The 24,149-nt window shown below is 53.8% G+C and overlaps 3 protein-coding genes across 3 annotated transcripts in view; 2 read left to right on the top strand and 1 right to left on the bottom strand.

The window, feature by feature from the left end:
• Positions 1-24,149, bottom strand: part of LOC127477599 (zinc finger protein 397-like) — a 70,257-nt gene that overhangs the window by 15,937 nt on the left and 30,171 nt on the right. The window lies entirely within an intron of this gene.
• On the top strand, positions 506-24,024 carry LOC127477598 (hydrocephalus-inducing protein homolog). Its single transcript, XM_051802105.1, has 23 exons — positions 506-544; positions 1,166-1,309; positions 2,748-2,891; positions 8,360-8,673; positions 9,335-9,725; positions 10,214-10,312; positions 10,902-11,111; positions 11,966-12,103; positions 13,133-13,310; positions 13,834-13,904; positions 14,623-14,756; positions 15,653-15,789; positions 16,426-16,547; positions 16,635-16,826; positions 17,223-17,372; positions 18,420-18,659; positions 18,933-19,104; positions 19,565-19,732; positions 20,024-20,197; positions 21,294-21,442; positions 21,873-22,019; positions 22,312-22,624; positions 23,871-24,024. The coding sequence occupies exons 1-22, from the start codon at positions 506-508 to the stop codon at positions 22,420-22,422; spliced, it is 3,624 nt and encodes a 1,207-aa protein (XP_051658065.1). The 3' UTR covers positions 22,423-22,624; positions 23,871-24,024.
• The window catches only part of LOC127477597 (kelch-like protein 10), a 38,334-nt gene continuing 36,639 nt past the window's right edge, over positions 22,455-24,149 (top strand). The window contains 2 exon segments of the mRNA XM_051802104.1: positions 22,455-22,624; positions 23,871-23,988. Of these exon segments, the coding sequence (XP_051658064.1) occupies positions 22,455-22,624; positions 23,871-23,988 (288 nt within the window).

Raw genomic sequence — 24,149 nt, 5'->3', positions numbered from 1 at the left:
TTCAGTCTGCATCCATTAAGGGAAGCCCAGGATGGTGAGGGAAAAAGCCCATGGTGACGAAGGAAGTCTCTTGTGCTGAGGGAAGCTGTGGAAATACTACATTACCAGTGTAAACCTCTTACTCTTTGCAATAACGACATCAGAAGGGCATCAGACATTGTTTCTGGTCCACATTAAGAGCGGGAAGGGAAGATGGTCTCCAAGCTATTAACGCTTCAGATTGCTCACTAAGAGCACTTGACTGCAGGGAAATAGCAGCTCCCATGACCTTTTCCATCTCTGCTTCTCCTCCAACCTCGTTCCCTGCGTTTTCCGGTTCAACGTGACAAACAAGGGGCGTCAGTTCCAGCGGCTGTACTGGGGCACAGAAGGTTTCAGCCCCTTTCGACAGCGTCATCCTCTCCCTGCCCTCTGTGTCACCAAGGGCAAAAACGCTTCCCAGAGACACACCACCCCCGTATTTAAGCTGCGGCCACGGAGTATGAATCTGCAGCCAGGCGAGACTATGGAGCTGGTGCTGGAAGGCTTCTCCAGCACTGTCCAGGTGAGGTCCCTGCCAAGGGCTGAGCCTTCCCCATCAGGTCCCCTGCACTGGGGCTTCTCCTGCAGCCCCTTGACATTTGCCTGGGCAAATGAGCAAGGGCCTTCAAGACAGTGTTTAAGGCTACAGGTTTCCATGGCAGCACCAGTGGCTTTCCTTGCTGGCCACCATCGGTTGCTAAGGCTTTTTTGTGATTCCATAGCTAACAGCCCCAATGCTGATCCCAAAATACGGGCTGAAGGAAGTATTGCTTCTTGGGGGCAAACAGGGGGTTACCAGTGTCACCTGCTGAGGCACAAAGGAAGGGCAGAGAAAATAGGTTACATTTAAAGCAGGAGCCCAAGCAGAAAGTGAATTAAGCAAGTGCCAAGTGGTTTCTCTGGAGTAAGCAGAGAGTAAAAGAGAAGCCCTGTGAAGGGAGGGAGTGTCTCACGAGTGCCTTTTGTGGCTATTGAGGTGCAGTGTTAGGGCCATTGGAGCACAGAAGAAATAGGCTGCAGCAGCACAGGAAGAAAAGGGGGCAGTGTCTGTAACTTTGTGGCCCATGGGGGGTGAGGAGCCAACGCAGGGCGTTTGCTGGACACCCTGCCAGCAGCACTGGTGACAAGTGACTCTTGCATGCAGGACGTGGAGAAGAAGCTTGTGTGTGAGACAGTCGTGAAGCCAGAGATAACAAAGAAAGAGATAATCAAGACAAAGGTCACCTGCAAGTTCATTTCTCCCGCTGTGCAAATATCATCCAAGGCAATCACTTTCCGTGTGGAGAAGGTAAGTCTCTGGATTGCATCCTGGCATTTAACAGCATGGCTCAGCGAGAGAGCTCGTGGGGGGGGGGTGTGCTTGTGTTAACAGCCCTCTTTACCCTTCCTGAGGCACTTTGTAAGGTAAGTGAGGATGTTTTTAGAGATGAGACTGGTTTTTAGCTTCCTCAAAGTAGAATTGTGGCTCCAGCCGCACTGCTGAGGGGGACCGTGGCCACCTGGAGAGAAATGCCAGTTTCTGTGCTCACTGTCAAGGGAGGTTTTTGAGGATCCTCCAACGCACGGTGAAGTAGGGAAGCTGGGAAAACCAGAGATTCCTGTGAATTCCTCAGGCTGATGAGGAAAAACCTGTCATCTGCTGTGTGTCTTTGCCTTCTCTGCTGTTGGCATGGATGCTCTATGGTATAGCTCTATGGTACAGCTCTGTGCATTTCCCCAAGCCTCACCTGCTTCTAAGGACCCACACACGTCCTGCAGCTGCAGTGATGATGCCACCGAGGCAAAGCAGGTGCCCTTTAGTCTCTGGATCCCAACTTCTGCATCATCATTCCCACAAGGTGTCTGGAAAAGATGTTGCATTTTTTAGTTTCTGTGGTTTTGGGTCTCTCCTCAGGTTACCAGGCTTCCCCGGAAGCACCGAATTCTGGGAACGGGCAGTTTGGATGTAATGAGCAGCTTTTCAGCTCTCCCTGATGCCTGCTTGTGCTCTGCTTGATGCCACACTGATTTATGGAGTGCTCTGGCACTGCAGCTGTTTGATATCAGTACATCCAGAACTAGTTTCCCAAACTCTGGTTTCTCTGCCCCGTGCAAGAAGCCCACCACAATGCACAAACAAGAAGAAGGAGCTTAGGCTGATCATAGCTTGGAGGTTATAGACACCATGTGCCTGTGGCAGAGGCAGCAGGACACACATTGCAGAGGGACTGTTGAGGTTTCTGGCTGGCCACATGTTCATGGAATGTTCAAAGCTGACCTTGGGCTGCTGCAGGATCTCCACGAAGGGCCAAATCCTGCTTGCTTTTCTCTTCTGGCTGGCATCACTGCTTCTAGGAGGCTGCTGGAGCCAATAAGGCTGTGAGAAATGACTGTATGTGAGGGAAGATCATCTTGTGCTGTTCTGCCCAAGAGAGGAGACAAAACTGGAGACAAACGTTCTGGGGTCACTTTCTGCCTTTGATCTTGTTCAAGCAGCTGCCTCCTCTCAGGAGCCTATTCCCTCCTCTGTTCATGGAAGTGTTTCCTTGTCTCCCAGGGGAGGCTGGGGTTTCGAAACATGTAAAGAATCAGCTCTAGGGAAAAATGTCCTGGAAGGTTTAGAATCAAAGAAAAAGAGTAAATAGAGATGTATGCACTTCTGAGGTTGAAAAATGTGAAATGCGTTGGAAGGGGAAGGAGGTCTGTGGTTCCTTGAGGTTGTTTTTCCTTGTCTCCTGTTTCTGTAGCACCCCGATGATGTCCTGATTCTTCAGTACAAGCCTCTATCTTTAAAAAATACCTGCTGCCTGCCATTCCACCTTTTGCTGGACTTGGAGCAGCCGTTCCTAATCTGTGATGCAGACCATCAGCCCCTCCCTGCAGGGGCCCAGGTGAGCAGCCAAGGACCCTCCTGCCAGTGGGCTTTGAAGAGGGAGGGCTGTGGTGGTGCCCTTCTGTTGGGAGGTCCTCGAGTCAAGAAGTTTATTCCATAGAGTCAGCAGTGGACTGGCCTGTTGGGGAACGCAGGGCTGAGTGGGACGAATATCAAGCGTGGAGAAAGATCTATAACCCTGAGTGACACCTTTTACACCAGATAAGGCTTTACTTTACTGGACTTTACTCCATGACACCGGATTTGACACTATATCGGACTTGACAGTTTTCTTGTTCTCCCCAGTTTTCCCCAGTTTGTTGTTATGCTGTTATATGGTTGTGTGTACCCCAGTTGTTTTTTTTGAAAAATCATCCTCCATATTGTCTTCTTCCTCCCTTCACAGTTTTCCTGCCTTTTTCCTGCTTTCCCGCTCCTCTGCCTGCCATTGGTTAGAGTTTGGTGCAGTGCAGAGGTAGCTCCCATTGGTCCTTTCCCCCGGAGACCTCCAAACTCCTCCCTTCCTTACCTAACTGCCCAATCACCATGTTTCCCCGGTTGTCAATCCCACGCTCCTCCCTAGTCCAAAACTCCACCCCTGAACCTACCCTTTATAAGTTACAGTTTCCCCAATAAAGATTGGCATTGCTCCACGAGACTTCTACTGTGTCCTGAACCCTTCTTGCAGTGCCCGATCCCTTTCCTCTCCCCCCGGGTCGTGGCAAGTGGCGCCCAATGTGGGGCACAGTAGAGGTCTCTCGCATCGAGAGAACTCCTGCGCCTTCGCTTGAGCTCAGGCATCCCCAGGAGAGGGGATTGCTCCGCCGGCCCTCCCCTGCAAAGCCGACGACTACAGGCTTCTTCTGCCGCGTGGGTCGCACACCACACAGGTGAGCTGCAGGGGACAGTCCCTACACCTCCACCCCACACCTCACCCCAATAATTTGAATTCGAAAGGGAGGAATAACACCAGGGAGTGCTGAGGAGCCCGATTACCAGCATGGGACTCACACTCTCCACCTCCCAAAAATATGTTTATCGCCGCCTCAAGGACTTTGTTATCGAGCACGGTCACCCTTTAGATAAGAAATCGGCGAAAGCCCTCGCCAGATGGCTTGACCGTCACGGTCATCAAGTTAATGATAACACCACATTCGACAAATGGCAAACCATCGGATTTCAACTGTGGCGAGAGAACGGCAGGGGTGACCGACTCGCAAAAGAGGCGCTTATCGCCTGGAGGCTTATTCTGATGGTGCTTCAGCACCAGATGATGAATAAGAACAACAGCAGTAACACCCAAGAAGCTGTGTCCTCCAAGTCCACAGAAGAAAATAAATCTCACACAGAGAAAGACATGGACAGAGACATTAAATACACGGACACGGACACTTGCTATACAGATAAGGACACCGGGAGAGGGAAGAAGGACACCAACCACCACACACAAGATGGCGGGAGGGACTCCGACAGCGAGTCGCAAGATGGCGGGAGGGCGAGAAGATGGGGATCGCGACGATCACGAAATGGCGGCGAGGAGGCGGGGCCCCGGGAAGCGCGGGAAAGATTGAGGCGGGAAAAGCGGAGGCGGGCTCCTGTAGTTCCACCCACAGCGCCGTCTCCACCCCCGTATACGCGCGCGCGGAACCCCTCCCCGGACACGCCTCCCTCTACGCCCTCTTCCGCCACTCCGGACTCCTCCCCAGAACGATCCCCCTTCCGGAAGTCACGGGGTGCAGTGGGCGGGGCTAGAGCGAAGGCCAGAAGTAACATCCGGCAAGATGGCCGCGCCCATAAGGCCAAGGCCACCGAGGCCTACTCCGCCCGCCGGTACCCCCCATCGGACTATCATTGGCCACCATATTCCCCGGATGAACCAGCCGATGCTCCAGACATCTGGAGCGAATTCCGGGAAGAAGCGGCATCTGCTAGGGATGCGGAGTTTTTAAAAGCCTTCCCGGTTTACTATGACAAGGGCAAACCACCGGAGTGGCGCCCTATCTCGTATCCTATGCTAAAAGATATTAAGAAGGCCATAGTAGAGTACGGGTTGGGTGCCCCCTTTACCCTCGGTTTACTGGAATCGTTCTTTTTGGCATATACGTTGATTCCCTTCGATATACGGGGTGTGATGGGGGGGTTACTAACGACAGTACAGGCCTCAGCTTTTGAAACCGAGTGGAAGAAGCGCATTGTAACCTGGGTGAACGACCGGATGGAGAGGCGAGGTATTCCCCCACGGCAAGCCATAGACATGCTCTATGGGGAGGGCGACTACACGCGTAGAGGGGATCAAGCTAGATTAGATCCTAAATTATTAGACGAGTCTAAAGAATTGGCCCTAGACGCCTTAAAGAAGGTGGCCGACGCGTACGTGCCGACCCCCTCCTTTACAATGATTGACCAAGGCGTAAAAGAACCTTTCACTGAATTTATAACGCGGTTAAAAGAGGCTATTGCCAGGCAGGTCCCTCAAAAGGAATGTCAAGAAATTTTATTTAGGAAATTGGTTATCGAAAAGGCAAATGAGGACTGCCAAAGAGCGCTCAAGCTCTTGAAGGATCCCACTCTATTAGATATGATTGAAGCGTGCAAAAACATCGGGTCAAACTCCCATAAAGCGCGTCTAATGGCTGCCGCATTTTCAGGTCCAAACCATTGCTTTGAATGTGGGGAGAAGGGACACTTCAAAAAACACTGTCCAAGGTTGTCCCAGTCGACACCTAATTTACCAAATACGCTGTGTCGTAGGTGCGGGAAAGGACGGCATTGGACCTCCAGTTGCCGGTCCCTTACCAACATCAGTGGTGAACCTCTCCCTCCGCGCCGTTCACCTCGGTTACAAAAACGGGTAACCTTCTCGTCAATGCCGGACCTCCGGTCGGGTGAGTGTGGGCCGTCGGGAAACGGGGAGCTGAGCGCTCGGGGGAGCGCAATGATACCAAATGCCCCCCATGTGCGCTCCATTCTGCGCCAGGCATCACGCCCAGCTACCCCGTGACTCGGCGGCCGCTCCCTGACCCGGTTCCGGTGGCGAGACAATGCATTCCACTCCCCTGGGTGATCCTGTCTGTCGTGCACCCCTCCCTTCACTTGAGTTCTTACGAACAGCTCGCCAGGGTTGAGCCGTCGAAAGCAGTTAACCCTGATGCTACTTACCTAATTACCTCTCACTTTTCGGCAGTGGATAAGGGAGTAATAGTAGTGCCCTCTCTCCTGACTGGACTTGCGAATAATAACATCGCTGTTTGTTTGTGTGTTCATACCCCCCCCGTACAGCTAGAGGAACATTTTCCCGTGGCCAAGATGATCTCCATGGATGACTTGCTGTGTGTGCTGTCTGTTGACGAGGAGCAAAGAAGAGAGAACAACAAAGAAGTTTTGTGATCAACCACTGTTGAATCTTCTCGCCCTCTGTTAACTTGTCTAATTTACTATTCACAGCCCAGACGCCCGCAGCGAGTTAAAGTGGAAGGTCTCTTGGACACGGGAGCAGACGTGACCATAATCGCCTCTAAAGACTGGCCGCACGGGTGGCCCGCACAAACGGCCTATGTACAAGTTAGCGGTGTGGAGGGGACGCAATATCCAGTCCGGAGTAAAGAGGTACTAACAGTCTATGGACCGGAGGGCAGACCAGCGTCCCTCCAACCTTACATTCTAAACATTCCAATTACATTGTGGGGACGGGACGCGATGGGGCAGTGGGAACTCTCATTGAGAACCCTGTCCCCAGAACAAAATTTTTAGGAGGGGTCACTGAAGTGAAGCAGCTCCCCAAACTGAGCTGGAAAACTGATGTGCCAGTTTGGGTTGATCAGTGGCCCCTACCTCGTAAAAAGCTGCAAATTCTCAACGACTTGGTAAATCAAGAATTGGCCAAAGGACACCTGGAGTCTTCCACCAGTCCCTGGAACACTCCAGTGTTTGTCATTCAAAAAGCCTCAGGTTCCTGGAGATTTCTTCAAGACCTGAGAAAAGTAAATGAAGTCCTAGAGCCAATGGGAGCCCTCCAGCAGGGAATGCCATCACCATCTATGCTCCCTGCTGAATGGCCCCTAGTGGTCATTGATATTAAGGACTGCTTTTTTCAAATTTATTTAGATTCGGCTGATTCGGTTCGATTTGCTTTTTCTGTCCCTGCCATCAACGCTTGCGAACCCCACCGCAGGTTCCAGTGGAAGGTGCTTCCCCAGGGGATGAAAAATTCCCCAACACTCTGCCAAATGTTTGTAGCAGAAGTGTTGCGTCCAATTCGGCAACAGCATCCACAATCAATCATCTTCCATTATATGGATGATGTTTTGATTTGTGCCAAATCTCAATTGGCTGTAAACGAGACGTTAAATTCAACCATCCTGGCTCTAAAAGATAACGGATTAGAGATATCCCCTGAAAAAGTTCAAAGGGAATCACCTTGGAGGTACCTTGGACTCAAAATCACAGAAAAAACCATTCGGCCTCAAGCAGTAGAAATTAACAAAAGAGTCCAAACATTGAATGACCTCCAAAAGCTACTGGGTGCGATCAATTGGATCCGACCTGTGCTGGGGATCACAACCGGAGATCTGCACCCACTGTTTGAGCTGCTTCGTGGAGACGCTGACCTGTCCTCCCCCCGCCATCTAACACCAGAGGCGATTGAAACCTTATCCATTGTCGAAAAGAAAATAGAAAAAAGACAGTCATATAGGAGGATGGAGGGACTGCCATCCTCCTTAATAATTATCAGAGAGGAGAGACAACCCCTTGGCCTTCTAGGCCAATTCACCAATGGTCAAAAAGACTTCTGTCTGTGGGAGTGGATGTTCCTCCCGCATCAATTCAGTAAGACGATCACCACCGTCTCTGAAATGATTAGCAAAATAGTATTCAAAGGCCGCACTAGATGTTTAGAGCTCAGCGGTGAGGAACCAGATTTTATCTACCTTCCGCTGACCTCTGAACATCTAGACCAACTGCTGCAAACCTCCATTGATTTCCAAATTGCCATCGGAAGCTACCCGGGAGAAATTCGGTTACATCTCCCGGCGTGTCCATTTATCCAAAGATTAATTCAAATTCCGTTAAAATTAAAATTGTTCAATCAGAATTACCTATAAAAAATGCCAAAACAATATTTACCGATGGCTCTGGGAGAACTGGTAATGCAGTAATAATTTGGCGACAAAATGACGATTGGCAGTATGATATACATAAAGTAGAAGGTTCTCCCCAAATCGTGGAGCTTTCAGCAGTTGTGCGAGCTTTCCAAATTTTCAGTGGTGAACCGATTAATATTGTCTCAGATTCGGCCTACGTTGTTGGTGTTGGCCTGAGAATCCCCCACCGGAGTGTGGTGCTTGCAGTCAGAGCCTCCCTTGTAAAGAACTGAAGGGTGGACTGGGAAGGCCGTGCTGGGGTCACACTTGGAGCGTTTACAGTTTTGTGCTGTCAGACCTTGGGACTTCATCGTGTGGGTGACTGACACTCCTTGTCTCCTTGCAGCCTGTGAAGATGGAGGCAGGGCAGGAACTTCATCTCTCCATCGGCTTTAACCCAGCCTATGAAAAGGATCCGATCAGCTGGGTAGCAGAGAAGACTATGAAGATCCAGCTGGTGGAACATCCTCATGAGGAAGAGATCACCGTTCGGGGAGAGGTCTACTTCCCGAATCTCCGTATCCCGACCAAAGCACTGGACTTCGGTTGCATCGCGAATGGCGCAAAACAAGTGCGTTCCCTGGAGATGACCAACTGCAGCCCAATTACTGCCCACTACCACTGGTCATTCCGGGTGAACAGCAAGGAGTACCTGACAGGGTATGTGCACCTTTGCCCTCTCCTGGAAGCTCTGGTGTCCTGTTTGTACTTTGCAAAGACCAAAGCTGTTTGCCTGGCATCTGACAAACTGCTTTTGACTTTCCCTTGTGGAAATAACACCGACCAGCCGTGCTCAGGCTGGATGCTCAGGGAATAGGCGTTTTCCATGAGTTTGGTGCTGCTGTAGTCCCCCTCCTGGTTTCCTCTGGGAAGGAAAGCTGGTAGGGAAATCTGCTTTCTCAGACCTCTGTGGCGTGAGGCAGTGACCACCTTGGTGAAGGGCTCCTAGTCCCGCCTCCACAGTGCTGGTGGAGGCACTTTCACAGCCCTTTGGCCCCTCTGCTTTGGGATGGGTCCTCTCTGCGAGCAGAGAAACTGCTCTCTGCTCCTTGCTACCTTCTCTGCATTCCCAGCCTTGGCCTGGAAGTGCTGGAGGATGCCCAGAAAGTCCCAAATTACGTCACAGAAAGAGCTAGTTAGCACCTGAGCTGATGCTGAACATCTTGCTACCTTCCCCTTCCTTCTCCTTTTCTGAGACACCCCCTTTCTGAGCTCATCACACCTGCACCCACCCAGGGGCTGCATCCTGACGAGGAATTGCTCGTGCAGGTGTCCCTCCCTCCCACTGCAGGTCCGCGATCATGGTTATGTTGTTTTCCAGGTTCATACCTTCCCCACCTAGATTCAGACCCCAACCACAAATGGCCAGGTTCGGCTGTGTTGAGTGTGGGCGTTATTCAAGGAGGTACTTCAGGCCTGGAAGTGTGCGGGAGCCAGCCAAAGCCCCGGAAGCAGCACAGGACTCTTCCCAACAATCATCACATTCAGCAAACTGCCTGGAAACAGAACAGAATTCTTCCCAAGAGTCATCAGATTCAGAGAACTCCCTGGAAACAGAATGGGATTCTTCTGAAGAGTCATCGGATTCAGAGGGCTCCCTGGAAACAGAGGACGATTCTCCTGAACAGTCACCACATCCAGAGAACTCTCTGGAAACAAAGCAGGACTCTTCCCAAAAGTCATCACATTCAGAGGCCTCCCCGGAAGCAAAGGTGGGTTTTCTTGTGCACCTGCCACTTGTGTTGCCTCCCCCAGCTTGCCACCAAAAAGCCGTGCTCATGCTGACCTCCCCTTTTGCTGCCCTGCTGTTCTGTGCCCTGAGAGTGGGCTGGGCAGCAGGGCCAGTGGCTGGACATGGGGTGTCTGGGGAGGGAGAAATAGGATACTTTTCTTTGAAGAAGCCCACTCTGATCCTACAGACCTATGCTGAGTTGGGGATTTTTTGGCTTGTTTTCTTTACAATGTAAAATGAGGCTTTTCTGCATCATGATGAGAAGGCTCCCAGTTTCCTTCCTGTAGCAAACCGTGCCAAATCCTGATCTCCATGTACCCCCTTCCCAACCCAGCTAGAGCACCTGTTTTCAGGTCTCTGCCTTCACCCATGAGCCGGCATTGCAGTGACGGCCCCAGAGCTGCCCTTTATAGAGTGAGACTTGGCAAGGTGGCTGTGTCCTGGAATGGAAAGTGCCTTGTCTTCCAGGTGCCACCATCCACTGCTGCAGGGCCTCGGAGCTCAGTGGAGACGAAGGGGTCTGGGCAGTCGGTGGAGGCAGAGGCCCCTGGCTTCAGAGCGGAGGAGGTGAGTGGGAATCTCTCTCGCTTGCACGTTTTCAGTGTGGCAAGCAGGTCTGTTGCCCCCAGAGCTACAGAACTCCCTCTGCAGCACCCAGGGAGGGCATTGCTCCCCTGGTACCTCATCAGGTGCTCAACAGGATATTTTTCAGGAGCTTTTGGTGTAGCACCTTGAGAGAGCAGCATGTAAGTCAGAGAGAAAGGGAAAAGCCTCAGGAGTCAGATGAGCTGGGCTGGAGTCTTCCCCTCAGCTCCAAGAGCTCTCACCTCTGAGTCTCCTGCTTTTCTGAAGGCAGTAAAAACCGGTTTTAAAGGCAAGTTCTGCAGCAGAGAGAATGTCTTGCTGCCAGGAGACATCCCAGTTTACTTTAATGTCTGGTATTAATTAATGCATTGAGCAGTGAGTATGGCAGAAGACTTTGGCCATGCTCCCTCCACTGGTCAGTGGCATGGAGGCAGGATGAGATTAGGATGCTTCTGGCTGGTGTTTGAGGAATAGGCCCCTCCAGCTACGGTTGTGCTTTGCTCCAAGCCACGGCTGCTCTTCTGCACCCATTTCCACGCTCAACGACTCGATCCCTCCTCCCCTCCTGCAGGTTTTTGGTGTCCAGCCGGTGTCCGGTGTGCTGCAGCCGGGCAAGAGCCAGCAGGTGCCCTTCACCTTCTTTGGCCATGCCAACATCATCGCCCGTGTCACAGCGCTGTGCCGGGTGGAGGGAGGCCCAACCTACGAGGTGGAGCTGAGGGGAGAGACTTCGGTCCTCACCTACCACCTGAGCATCGAGGAGATCAACTGTGGGCTGCAGGTACCACCCCTTCTCCTGGCAGAGCTGCTGCCTTGGGACCATCACCAGCAGGTTGCTGCCCAGCCCGGCCCAGGGCTCCCTCCCCTTCCCAGCTCCTTTGTTGGCTCTGGGGCTTGGAAGCACAACCTTGGAGGGATTTGTCTGGCATCCAGACTGCTTTGCAATGGCTGTCTCCACCCCCCTCTAGAATGTTGGGAATTCCTTCTCTTCAGGGTGCCTAATGCTGCCTCCTGGAGCAAGCAGGATCCCAGTGGGGATGTCCAGAGGGACACGTCCCTGAGACATCCCTCTGCTGATCCACTCCTAAAGCCTGAGCTCCAGTGAGATGCTCTTGTTTAATGCTCTTGTTTAATCCACAAAATAACCCGGTTGGGCTTCCAGTCACTGCAGTTGGAGAGAATGTCCCAGAATAATCCCCACTTTCCTACTTCTCAGTTAAAAGTCCACAGGTCTTTCCAGCTGCTGTCCCTGTCTTGGTGCCCCGTCTGTCTCCCTTTTGGCTGGTGTGTTGCTTGCCAGTATTTGCATGCAGGCGCCTTTTCTTCTGGAAAGCCTCGATGCCACCTCCTTTGTTTCTCCTGGCTGTTGGTGACCCCTCAGAGTGCAGAGGGCCCGTGTCCCCTGCTTCATTTCTTATTGGCCCTCCCATGGTTGTTCCTGCCCCTCTGCGTGCTGCCAGAACTCTGTTCCTGTGCAGGTCCCTGTGCCTGGGGGTTCCCCACGTTCCCAAGTGCCCGTAGCTCGTTCCCAGTCCCTGCTCCTGTGGTGTGTCTGCTTTCAACTCCATGAAAGAGGAAATAGATTCTCAGCAGCAGGCCTGTGTCTGTAACTTCCCACTCCTCTGTCCTCTCCAGCTCTTTAACGAAGTCACCAGAGCCGAGGTCACCCTGCGGAACGACGGGAAGGTCGGATTCACCTACGTGGTGCAGAGCCCCAGCACTGGCACTGCAGACAAGCCTCTGCCTGGTGTGCTCATGGTCCTGCCCAGCACAGTGAGTGGCACAATTGACTGACCCAGCCCTGTGTCAGGTGGCCAAGGAGAGGGTTAAAGAGAAAAAAGGGGGGCAAATAAAACCAAACCCAGCCATAAGAAGAGACCGGGCTGTAAGCAATTGCTGCTGGGGGCAGAGAAGGTCAAGCAAGTGCCATCCTAACAGACTGCCCCGTGGCCTTGGCTGGCAAGTGGCTCTGCCATCCCAGGGCAGCCACCGGTGGGAGGCACGAGCACTTTGGTCACTCCTTGGCCCCCGACTGCTGAGCTCTGTGGCTGTGCTGGCACTGAGGCTCTTCTGAGGGTCACCTTACCCCAGCTGTGGGATCAGACAGGACTAAGCAGCACTTACATATTCCTTGCTTGGGCTTGAAGCTGCTCTGCCAGAAAGTGTCACAACCCCTGTGCTGGTCCTTCCCTCCCCCCAGCTGTGCTGCTCTGGAGCAGCTTTGTGGGGCAGTGAGGGGGCCAGGGAGGAGCAGGGCTGGAAGAGCCAAGAGAGGAATTTGGAGCATCCCACCACTGTCCCAGCTTCTCAGTGCTGCCTGGATGTCTTTGAGGTGAAGCAGTGTTCCTGTCTTTGTCCCTCTTTGCCATGGGAAGAGGAAGCCGATTGGCTTTCCCATTTCTTCCTGCCTGTCTCCTACAAGGGGTGGCAGGAGCTGCTGGCCGGGCTGAGAGTGTGGGCGCTTCACTCCTCTTCCCCAGTGGTGGCAAAAGAGCTCTCACCTGTTCAGCCTGGCTCTCGCTGGCAGAGGGCAAACCCCGTTAGCAGCAGAGCCGTGCTCACGCTGAGCACAGGGCAGGCTCTGCTGGGGGTGCAGCCTTAGGAGCCCTGGGAAGGACACACTGCACCCTCTGCACCCTCGCCTTGGAGGCTTGGGCTTTTGGGCACGAGGAAGGTAGAAGGTGATGTGGTCTGACATTTTTTTCCAGAGAGAAACTATCTTCTCAGCCTGTCTGTGGCCTGAGCCTTCCTCCATCACACCCTCTTTGATGCATTGCCTCCCTCTTCTCCTGTCCCTTGCAGGCTTCCATTGAACCTGGCAAGGAGCAGGTGCTGAAGCTCTATTACCTGCCAGGAGTGCCAGGAGTCTTCTGCAGGACTTTCCAGGTTCAAGTGGGTCACCTGAAACCGGTAGAAATCTCCCTGAAAGGAGAGGCGATCTTTGCTGGGATCTGTCTGGACCTGCCCTGGAGCATCAGAGGTGAGCACTGCCCGTCTGCTCCCCAGCAAAGTCCCCACTGGGGTTTTCCTGGCTGTAACGCCCAGAGGGCAGCTCACACCCATCTCCACCAAGCCTGGAGGTTGCAGGGCTGCCAGACCAACACTCACCCCTCTGGTTGCTTCCTGAGTCTTGAGCAGACAAGCACATGTAGGCTTTGTCCAAGTAACCATCCTGCAGCTCTTGCCAGCACTTCCGTCAGAGGCCTGGAAAGATGGCTAGACAGAAAAGCTTGGGAAAGCTGTAAGAGAGACTGGCAGGGCTTTTGGCAGGGATGGATTTGCATGACACTGCAGGGGATGAGATGCTCCTCTGTGGGGAGGAAGATGGGTGGGAGTGAACGTGAGGATTCAGAGATGAGCAGCAGCATCCACTTTCCAGAGGTGGCTTTCCATTGATGGGTTGTTTCTGGGAGAGACCAGCATTCGGGGGAGTGGGACTTCTCAGCTTCAATGGCATTGGCACTGCACCCACACTTCTATTTGTGAATGTTTTCTTCCTTCAGGAAGTGAAAAATACGAGAGGCTACTGAAACAGGCAAAAGAAAAGCTGAAAAAAGACAAGCAGGACAAGAAAGTAAGTGTTTGGAGGAAGGCTCAAATCAGGAGGCGACACGCGAAGGGCCCTGGCATTGTGGTAGGAACAGCTGCAGTCCCATTTGGCACATGCCACCCTCCCCATGTCACTTGAGGCCCTGGCACCCCACAACACCCCACAACAGCTTCTCAGTGCCCTGCTGGCACTTGGCACCTCCCTGCCCACACCTGACCACAAACATTCATCAGCTCAGCGTTGCCCCACCTCTGGTCGTGGTCTCTCCTGGAGATGTACCAAGCTTCCTGGCTACTCCCCTTGCTGGGGAGTTTGTTGCTCCCAAATCAAGCCCTAGCAGGTTTACAGACCTTAGTAGCAGCAGCCTGACTGTGCCCTGGGACTGTGCTGGCAGTACTCAACTCCAAGAGGCAGCAGCTTGGACGGGGTTCCCTTTTCAAGACAGCTTTTGTCCAAGCTGCTTTGGCACTGGTTGGGGACAGGCAAATACTTGAAGCTCTGGAAGGCTGCTAGCTTGTCTGTCTGGCCAGATCAGCTTTTCTAGCAGTGGGTGGGAAGGCACAGATGCTGCAGTTATTTCCCTGGAGAGAAGGTCCTGGCTAGGAGAGCAGAATGTGACACTGAGCAGCCAGGAGGACCCCATTCCCCCTTTCAACAAGAGCAGGGTGGGATCCTCTTTAGATACAAGCCTGGGCCTTGGGAAGGGCCTTTGCTAACCAGCCACTGCCTTCCCTTCCCTCAGGCAAACACTTGGCTGAGGATGGAGATGGAGCAGATGCTGATAAAGGAGAATGCTCTGGAGCTGCAGCCAACCCTCATCTCCTGCCCCCCAGAGGACACTGTCTTTAACAAGAGCATTCCTCAGAAGCTTGTCAAGTGAGTAGGGACTCCTGTTCCCTCTCTGCAGGTGCCCTGAGGGCAACAACCAGCAGTGTCCCCTGCTCCTGAGAGCTCCTTGTGCATGCAGAGCTGGCAACAGTGGGCACTTCAGATTGGGTCTGATCCCAGTAGCTGTGGCAGCAATAGCTCGTGAGCAGCTGACTGTCCTCCCTTCCCCAGCGCCGCGCTGAACTTTGGAGCTGCTCAGCTCCCCACAGGTGCAAGGTCCTGTTCTTAGAGCTGCGAGGGCCCAGTGCAGACCATCAAGCCCTTCCAGACAGCACAGACACTGTCCCTGCTGACCAGCTCGGAAAGAGAACTTGAAGCTGCTCTCTTGGTTCTGACTGACAGAGCCCCCTAAGCAAAAGGTAGCTTTGATGCTGGTGGGCTGGCAGGGCTTATCTGGGTAACTTGGTCCTTCCCTTTGCTCCTTCATGATGCTGCCTGGGCATGGGAGGCTCCAGTTCAGGAAGAAGATGCTTTGCAAAACAGATCCTTCATGTGAGCAGTGAAGTTTTCCTGTGCAAATCTTATTCCAAGGCTCGGAAGCAATTTCAGGCTTGGGCTGTGCACCAGGAGAAGCGTTTTCACTGAGACCACTGGAGGTCCAGTGGATTTACCTACATGGGCTTTTTGTAGCAGAGGAGTTGTGACCAGAGTCCATTGAAAAATAATTTTATTTTCGGGTCCCATTGGAAGCTGATGAAACCCAGGACCTGCACTCCCCATAACTTCCCAAAGTCATTCCCAGGTGGTCAGGCCTTGGGTTTTGTAGGCTTGAGTTGAGTTTTTACAGCAGTGAGTACAGAAATGTCCACTTTATTTGAATCTTCCATCTACTTGAACGTGTGGCCATGCTGTTGTTTAAGGACTGTCCTTACTCCTCCTTCCAGAGTTGAGCTGCCCGAGTACATCCTGGACATGGGCACTGTTGTTCAGGGTTACAGTAAAAGCTGCACTGTGAAGATCACCAACACCTGGAGGTACCCAGTGGCTGTCCAGGCCAATGAACGTGCCCTGCGTGACACAGGTAACCAGTGCTGGAGGGGCTTCCCGTGGGCTGCAGGGAGCTGTCTCAGACAGATTGGCTTAAGCCACTGCACATGGGGAGGTTTTTTGAGCTTCTTCCTCCTAGTGCCCCTGCTGGGAGCTTCAGGGCCAGAATTCTCCTGGCCAGCCGTGCCCAGGGACCTGGCCTGCCTGGGGCTGCCCTGATGCTTCCCTGCAGGGGCCTGATGGGCTGATTACCCTCCTCACCTGCCAGCATCTTCTGCCTTCAGTTCCCATCAGCATCAAGTTTCTTTGGGCGCTCTGGGGGTGTTGCAGACAGATGGGATCTGTTGTGGTTGGAAAGTGCTTTGTCTGGAGTTCACGCTGTCACAGCTCTTGTGTTCGGCCTTTATTGAGGAAACAGCCTGTTTGATCCTCTGGTGGATCAAAGTAGGCTTCCAAAAGAGGCCTGGAGGCAAATCTGCACTTCCATCACAGAGTGGCTCGCTGTGTCTGAGGGCTGCTCAGGTGTCTCCTCTAAGTTTCTGTCCCGGGAACAGCACAGCGTGGGGTTTTTCCCAGGGCTCCCAGCAGGGCTCTCGTATGGCCTTAACATGCTTATGACACATTTTGTGTTGCTTGTGTATCTCAGCTGCTTTGTTTTCATCTGTTCAAGGTTTCAGCATATACCTGGAGCCCGTGGAGTTCCTGATCTATGGCACCAGCAAACGGTTTCAAGTGAACTTTGCAAGTGCCAACCTGCCCGTGGGAAAGGTGGATGTGCTCCTGCCCATCAAGGTACCGCAGCTTTTGGGGCAGGCAGCAGGCTGGGCACAGCAGCACGTGTCGCCTGGACTCTCAGCTGAACTCTCTGTCTTTCTCCAGGTAGAGAAAGGCCCCACACTGCACATCCGCCTCCGTGCCACTGTGATTCAGCTGCTGCTCAGCCTCTCCAGGAACAGACTCCAGTTCCCCGATGTCCAGGTTGGGCAGTGCTGGTGTGAAACAGTCCGGCTTTACAACTGGTTCAGCGCGCCCTGTGAATGGTTCCTCACTGTCAACAAACCTGCCAAGAAGGTAAAGCACAGGGAAATGGAACATGGAATGTTGGGTTTTCTTTGCACCTCCTGCCTTTTCTGTGCCTGTGGCTGCCTGAGCACTTGGGCTACAGTGTGTTTGAGGAAGCTTTTGAGGGTCCAGATCAAGGCTGCTTTGCCTGGACCTGTTCCATTGGCTGATGCTTTGCTTCCCTGCCATCCTCACCCATTCCTCCTCCTCCTCTGAGGACAGGGCGGTGGCTCCCCATCTGCTTGCCCTGCCTGCAGGTTGTCCCTCCAGTTCTAGACCGTGGGGGCCACGCCAGGTTTGCTGTGGGTGCTCTCAGCACCGGGACAGGATCTCGGAGCACTCCAGGAACCGAGGCTCTGTCCTCTCAGACCGAGGAGACCTCACACGACTGGTTTCTGTGCTCAGGTGGACAAATGTTTGACACCGGCCGTGCGTCAGAAGGAGCTCCAGGTTGCGAAGGATGATTCCCGTGTCTTTCAGTGGAAGGCCCAGGAGGGAACCCTCTATGGTAGAGAGTGGTGTGACCTGCAGATCCAGTTTTCCCCCCTGGAAGAGGTGAGATTGGCAGCTGTCGCCCCAGGAGCTCTGTCAGGGCAGGGTGGTAAGGAGAGCCCAACACAGGGAGTGGCAGATGAGCTCTTCCTCCACGAGCAGCTTTCTGGAAGCCCTGCACTCACTGGGCCTCAGTTTCCCCTGCAGCACACCCTTCTGAGAGGCGCCTTGAAATCCTCCCAGGGAACATCAGGGCACTGTGCTGTGGCTGCCTCTCTGCCCATGGGGGAGATCTGCCTGACTCCCTCGTCCTCCCCCTTGCCTGGTTGTATTTGCAGCCTGCGACGCTGGGTGCAGAGCAGCTGGCACAGTCACAGGGCATCAACCTGGAAGGGCCAATGCTGGCTCATCCTGCTGCTGGCACCAACAGACAAAACAGCCACCAGACACCTTCCTGGGCACAGCAGGACAGTCACCTGTAGTGGTGTGCTGCCAGCAGTCCCTGGGGCTCTGGCCCAGCCTGCCTGCACATTGCCGTGCAGCTGGGGAGTCGACTTCAAGGATGGAGCATTCCCAAAAGCCCTTTGCATGTGGCCACTGGGACTTGGAAACTGACAGGGTGTAACAGGAGGGACACAAGTGCTTCCGTGCCCAAGAACAGTCCCAGGGATCTTTTCATTGCTCAACGGATGTAACCAACCATCTTGTGTCAGGCTTTGACCAGAGCCAAACACTGAGCAGAGAAGACGACCTTTATTTCTAGCCAGCCAGAGCTCATCTGCCTCTCTCATGGAGCTGGTGTTTGCCTGATGCAGCAGTACCAGGACTGAGGGCCCTTCTCGTCTGCTCCTCCATGACTAGGGGAGAACATCTGATAATCCATTTTACATCCACTTCATACCCAAATACCCAGTTACACTGCACACCAGGATTTGTCCCAGTTACTCAGAGCCAAGGACACAGATGCTGTAGGCCCTACCATAAGTAAAGATCTGGGTTTCCGTTCCCCCTGGAGGGACTGATAAGACCCCTGACCTTTGAGCAAGGCTTGTATTTGGGGTCCTGTCACCTAGGACTTCATGGACAAGTTCTCGGCACTTTTCTTTTCAGAAGTCCTACAAAACCGAACTGAAGATCAACGTTCGTGGGAACAGCCAGCTCCTCGTGCTGCACATCTCAGGACAGGGTCTGGAGCCACGGCTGGAGTTCAGCCCCACGGAGATCAAGGTGGGAGCGGTGCTTCCGTGCGGCCCTGAGCTGGAGAGGACAGTGGTGGTGAAGAACCCCTGCGAGTTCCCCATTGAATTTTACTCCCTGGAGTTTGACGAGGAGTACCGTGAGGAGGAGAAGGTGAGAGGGAAGGTCTGGTCCCCATGTGTGTGCTCCCCAAGCTGTGCAGCACTCCAGCCTTCCCAGGCTTGTGCCAGGGAGATGGAGGCAATCCCCAGGGCAAAGCCTGGTGGCACTTTGAGGTGAGCCATCCCTGCTGGCAGTCTGTGGAGGGGCTTGGATAGCCTGTGTTGTTGGGAGGAAGGAAGGAGGGAGAAGATGGGCTGAGTCTGTTGGTATGATGGAGGTTGATAAAGGAATCTTGTGGATGGTTTCTCTTCCCCACACGCACAGATCCTGCGGACGCTGGAGGAGTTTGGAGACCGGACGGCCGTGGTGATGCCTCCACGCGCTGTGGGTGAGAAGCTGCCCCCAGAGGTGCTGGAATATTATGAAAAATGGAAGAAGATGGAGGCTCTGGGTCAAGAGATGTTCAAGCACAAGGAAGAATCAGGCGAGGACAATGGTAAGGCTTTGGCATTGGCTGTTCTGACTGGGGACATAGCAGGGAGCCCAGCCCATGCACCCTGAGCTCTCCATCACCTTGTTCTCCATGCAAAGCCCATGCTTTTAGCAGCCATCTGACCTCCTGCCTGGTAGAGGAATTCCTGGGTGAAGGGCTGTGGCATCCTCTGCCAACCTGGAGTGTAGCCAAAGCCAGCTCCTATCTGCCTGCCACAGACTGGGGAAGTAGTCAGGATATCCCCTTGCGTCCCTTAGCCACAAAGAGTAGCATCAGATGAGCTCTTCAGCCAGTAGAACCAGGTCTAATATCACTGGCTCTTTTCTATTTGCTCCTTCCCAGCAACAAAAGCACAAGCTCCCGTTGCTTTCGGCCGTCTCCTTTCCTGGGATCGGAGGGGATAGGGAGGATGATCAGGATCCAAGGTAGGCAGGAGGCTGACTTTTCTGCTGGTTCTGCACAGCAGCACTTCAAGAGAGCATCAGGTTGTTGAAGGACATGGTGGACGAGTGTGACAGGCCCATCCGTCAGGCCGTCAGGCGCTACCTCGACACCAATCCCGTTGGAGAAGAGCTCAAAGCCCAAATGCCCAGAGGGATTGCCATCATCGTCTATGGGACCCCCCGGACAGGTACGGGAGCCACAGCCCTGGGCTGCAAGGAGAGGGGGAAGCAGGAGAAATGCATCCTGGTGGAGCGTGGTGCCTGAGACAAAGTCCTCAGCTGCATATGAGGTGGAGATGACCCACCTGGGGCTGGAGTTCAGTGCTCGTAACCGTGCTCAAGCTGCCTCCCTCGTGGTCTCCCCTAGAAGGGCACTTGCTTTCCCACCGTCCTTGAAAGCCGTTTGTGAGTTTCCAGAGGCTGTCCCTGAAAATGCCTCCCGTGCAGGTGTCACCAAGCAGTCTTCCTCTCTCTCTCAGGAAAGACAAGGGCGGCGGCCGCCCTGTCCAAGTATTACAGTGCCGCCTGCTTGTCCCTGGCCGAGGTGGTGACAGAAGCCATGTCGGACGAGCGCAGCTCGGCGGGGCGCCGTGCCCGGGAGCTGTGCGTCGAGGCTGCCCGTCAGCAAAGAGCCATGAGGGAACAGATGCCGGGTAAGGAGAAACGCTGCACCCAGAGCATGCTTAGGAAACCACCACGACCGTCCACTTCTGCTTGCTCAGAGAAATGGTTTGGCAGCCCTCGGCTCTCTTAGGGAACATGGGTGCTGTGCATCTCTGGCTAGTTTGAAAACAGAAAGCTCCATTTGAAGGGCTCCCACAGGGGCACTTTTTCTGCCATTCTTGGCACATATTCCTTTTTCTAGGGGTGGTGAAGCACACCTGTCTCTTTCTCTGAATTTTTTCTATTTCCTCAAAGCTGAATCCAGCTTGCTGCTCATGGGCAGCAGGCAGAACCATTGCCCACCTTCAGAAGGAAAAAGCCCTCTGAAGTGGCTCATTAAGCACAAGACAACTGTGAGTGTGGCTTTGCAAATGTGAGAGGAAGGGAAGAATAAGCTCCTAGAGGAGTTTCCAATGAGAAACATGCTGTAGATGAGCTCTTTTCTCCAGAGATTTTCCTATGCCCACTGTTGGCTCATGCAGCTTGTGCACGCTGTGCTGTTCTCCAGATCAGACTGGAGACTTTCAGGAAACTTTGCTGGCAGTTGGTGCCCTGAGCTCTGCAGGGTGAGGGCAGACCTGCTTAGTGTGGGGAGAAGTTTTGCATTGCTTTGCTTTGAACCTGGTTGGGTTCAGAGCTGGTGGAAGGAAGAAGGGTGTGGATCCCAGCTGGGGTTTTCCCACACGGAGGATTTAGCTCCAGCAGAGGCGGGTGATGCAGCTGGGGCAGGGCTGCATGTTACAGTCTCCATGTGAAAATGCAGGATGGGTGCAAGGTATGGAAACAATGGTCCTGGAGGGCAAATCTTTGGCTTGATCCGTAGGGGAACTACTGTGCTAGCAGTGTCACCTGCGTGCACGTTTGTTAGGAGGGACCTAGGGCTGGCTTTAAAATCCAGTCTGGGCTGGTGTGCTGTATCCTGCTGATAAGCAGGGAAGGAGCTGCTTCTGGGAAGCAGTGCTGCCAGTGCCCAGCAGGCTGGGGGACAAGTGCCACGTCCCTTCCAGGGGCAAGGCTGTGCCCATTGGGGTGGAAGGTGCCTGCTTGCTCCTCACAGCCCTGCTGAGCCATCTGTCCCCTCTGCAGGTAAAAAGGGTGCTGAGGCCAAGAAAACCCAGCCCAGCCCTGGGGACAAAGCCAGCCAGAAGACCCTCAGTGCTGGACACCAGAGCGCTTCAGCAACCAAGGATAAGGCATCTGACAAACCCCAGGCAAGATTTTCAGTGCCCTCCAAGGTGAAACATGATCTGCACTGGTTAATGCCTGGGACCTTCCTGTTGCCATTGAGATGGGAAGGGGCTGCTTACAGTGGAGGCTCCCTGTCACCAAGGGCCTGGTGCAGGGTCTACAGTGCCAAGGGCCAGCTGGGCATGGCTTGGGGTGGGAATGTGCTCTGGCAGAAAAGCACCATTGGTTCTTAATGGTTTGTGGGCAAAGTGCATTCCTGGCTGACTTGGCTGCAGGTGGCGAGCAAAGCTGTGGGAGGCTGTGCCGGGGGCTTGCAAGCTTGGGTCTCTGCTGGCCAAGGGACGGGCCCTCCAGGGCCTGCACTGCAGGGTTGCCCTTGTCTCCGCTAGCGAGGAAGCCCAGATGTGAGCCCAGCACTGGGAACTGTCCAGGGCTTTCTGCAGGGGTTTATTTTCCTTACCATGCTCCACATTGCAGATGGCAGCCGTTTCCTGCGCCACCGCTCCTGCGCCACAGCGACTGACCATCCTCACCAGGACAGGGAGAAAGGAGAAAAAGAGGAAGTGTTGGAGCTGTGTGCTGCCCGAGGAATTGCTGGTGGAAATCATCTCTGAACGGCTGCAGGTACGTGGCGTGGGGGAAAGGGAGACATTCCTGCTCCAGAGAGACAGGCAGTGAGGTACAGCTCGGAGAGGAGGAGGAGGAGGTCTGTGCCTGCTGCTGGAGGATCCTGTGCCGCATGAGGGATCCTTGGGGGAAGGTGCAGATGCCCTAAGTTGGCAGATCCAAGCTGGTCGTAGCTAATGCACTTGGAATGACAGTGACTGGTGTCCTGAGACATCTGCATTTACTGACCCGCTGCGAGCCCAACGTGTGCGATGGCTGACTCACTGTTCCTGTTTGTCTCTCCTGGCAGCTGAGTGACTGCTACAAGGGAGTGGTGTTTGATGGCCTGGAGACCCTCTTTGCGAGCAGCCTGGCATCTTCTCTCCTGTGCGTGCTCAAAGCTGTGAATCCTCCCAGCTGACCCAGAGCCCCAAGCTCTGCTCGCAGTCACTGATGGCTTCTCTTGTGGTCTGTGCTGAAGCACGGGAGAAGGAAGAAGCTGCCCGGAGAGAGGAAGAACGTCTCTGGGATGTGGATGTGGACGAGTACGAAGCCCTCTCTGAGAAGCAGACAGCTCTGCTTGATTACAAAATAGAACAAATCAAGCGTGAGCGGAAGGAGAGGTAAGTAAACCTCCTCTGGGTTACTCCTCAGGGTAGTGTCCCTGGAGGGTTTCTCTGCTCCAAGGACCTTGGTTGAGCTCAGAGGGGTTCAAGAGCAAAGGCCAGAAGCAGCACAAGGATGGCCAGGTCCAGGTCCCCAGTTCCCAAGAGAGGAAGGACTTTCCTCTGTTGAGATGAGAACATCATCTCTCCGTTTTAGCCGTGAGCCCTCTGGCTTAGACATGGCCTGAGGGGAGTTGGGCTCTGGGCTTGCCTTGCCACTGCCCACGGAAGTGTCTCGAAGTGCGTGATGTTGGTTCTCATCTTCATCGTCCCCCTTCTTCACCAAACCCGCAGGATTGTGGTGTGGGCTGGTGTGGGACACAGCTGTGCTGGCTTGCTTTAGACCCCAGTCCTGCTCTAGATGAAGTCCTTGCAATGCTGATGTGTCAGGGCTTTCCTTAGTGTGGAGCACCATCCATAAAAGCTTAGGCTGCCCTTCAGCTGCAGCAGCAGGTGAATCTGGGAGAAGCTCTGGCCCAGCAGGGCAGCCCAGCTCAGGAGGACGCACAGGAAGAGTGTGGAGCTGGGAGGGGAAGCTGCTTAAAGCGAGCCTGTGTTTCAGCACTTCTCTCAGCCCAGGCTGATGTTTGTTGCACTGGGAGGAGATGGCCAGGACTGCTTCAAATCAGTTCCCAGGACAGACAGCACGAGTGTGCCCTGGTCACAGCTGTGTTCCAGCAGGAAACCTGGTGAATCAGAGCCTGATTTGCAGGAGGGGACTTCCTGCAGCCTTTGCTTTCTGATTGCTATGATTATTCTCATTAATGAGCAGGCACAGCCCAGGGAGAAGGGGGCTGAAGGAGCCAAGTAAGCATTGGAGGAGGGATAAGTAGGTGTTAGCAATTTATGGGCAGGTCTAAACTGGGAAACCAAGAGAGGAGCAGCATCAGTCATCCCTGCAGAGAGATGGTGGATCAGCCTTTGGCAGCATGCAGGAGGTGTCCGGGTGGGTCTCAGGGGAGAAGCTGCACAGTTGATACCTTCTGATGGCAAGGCTTAGGTTTGGCTGGACCAGGAGGTCGCCTCCCAGCCTTCCTCACTTGGGATGTTCCCAAGCTGTCTGGGTTGAGGAAGGTCCACGGAGATGGTCTGACAGTTCTGCCTGGCCTCAGGGTCAAGGAGTGAAGGGCGAAGCCAGCTGGGATTACAGCGAGCCCAGGTTTCTGGTGGAGACTCTCAGGGGTGTTTTCTCTTTGGCTTGCAGAAGGGAGCTGGAGCGGCTGGCTCGAGAGCATAAGGAAAGCAAAAAGGCGTCATCACGAGCCTCAGAGAAGCAAGATAAGCTGCAGAAGAACAAGAATGGTCACTCGGAGAAGTTTAAGGTACCCGCAAAAGAGCAGCAGCAGGAAACCAAAAAACCAGAGCATCCCATCTGTCCAGAGAGTTTCTCAGTCTGGAAATCATTAAAAATGGTCCCAGGGCAGGGCAGCTCCCAGGCATTGTTCTCTTCAGCTGAGTCACTTGGGAGAGGTTTCTCTCTTGG

Source organism: Manacus candei, unplaced genomic scaffold (assembly GCF_025592945.1).
Source record: "Manacus candei isolate 608988 ecotype Guabito, Panama unplaced genomic scaffold, ASM2559294v1 h1tg000055l, whole genome shotgun sequence".
Lineage (NCBI taxonomy): Eukaryota > Metazoa > Chordata > Aves > Passeriformes > Pipridae > Manacus > Manacus candei.
Note: the sequence above shows the minus strand (reverse complement) of the source record. Positions and strands in the feature narration are given on the sequence as shown.

Excerpts from the sequence above, each read along its gene's own strand:
- LOC127477598 (XM_051802105.1), top strand. The coding sequence starts at position 506 with ATGGAGCTGGTGCTGGAAGGCTTCTCCAGCACTGTCCAG. Across the intron at positions 13,311-13,833 it reads CCTGCCCTGGAGCATCAGAG|GAAGTGAAAAATACGAGAGG; the intron begins GTGAGCACTGCC and ends TTCTTCCTTCAG. Across the intron at positions 22,020-22,311 it reads TCATCTCTGAACGGCTGCAG|CTGAGTGACTGCTACAAGGG; the intron begins GTACGTGGCGTG and ends CTCTCCTGGCAG.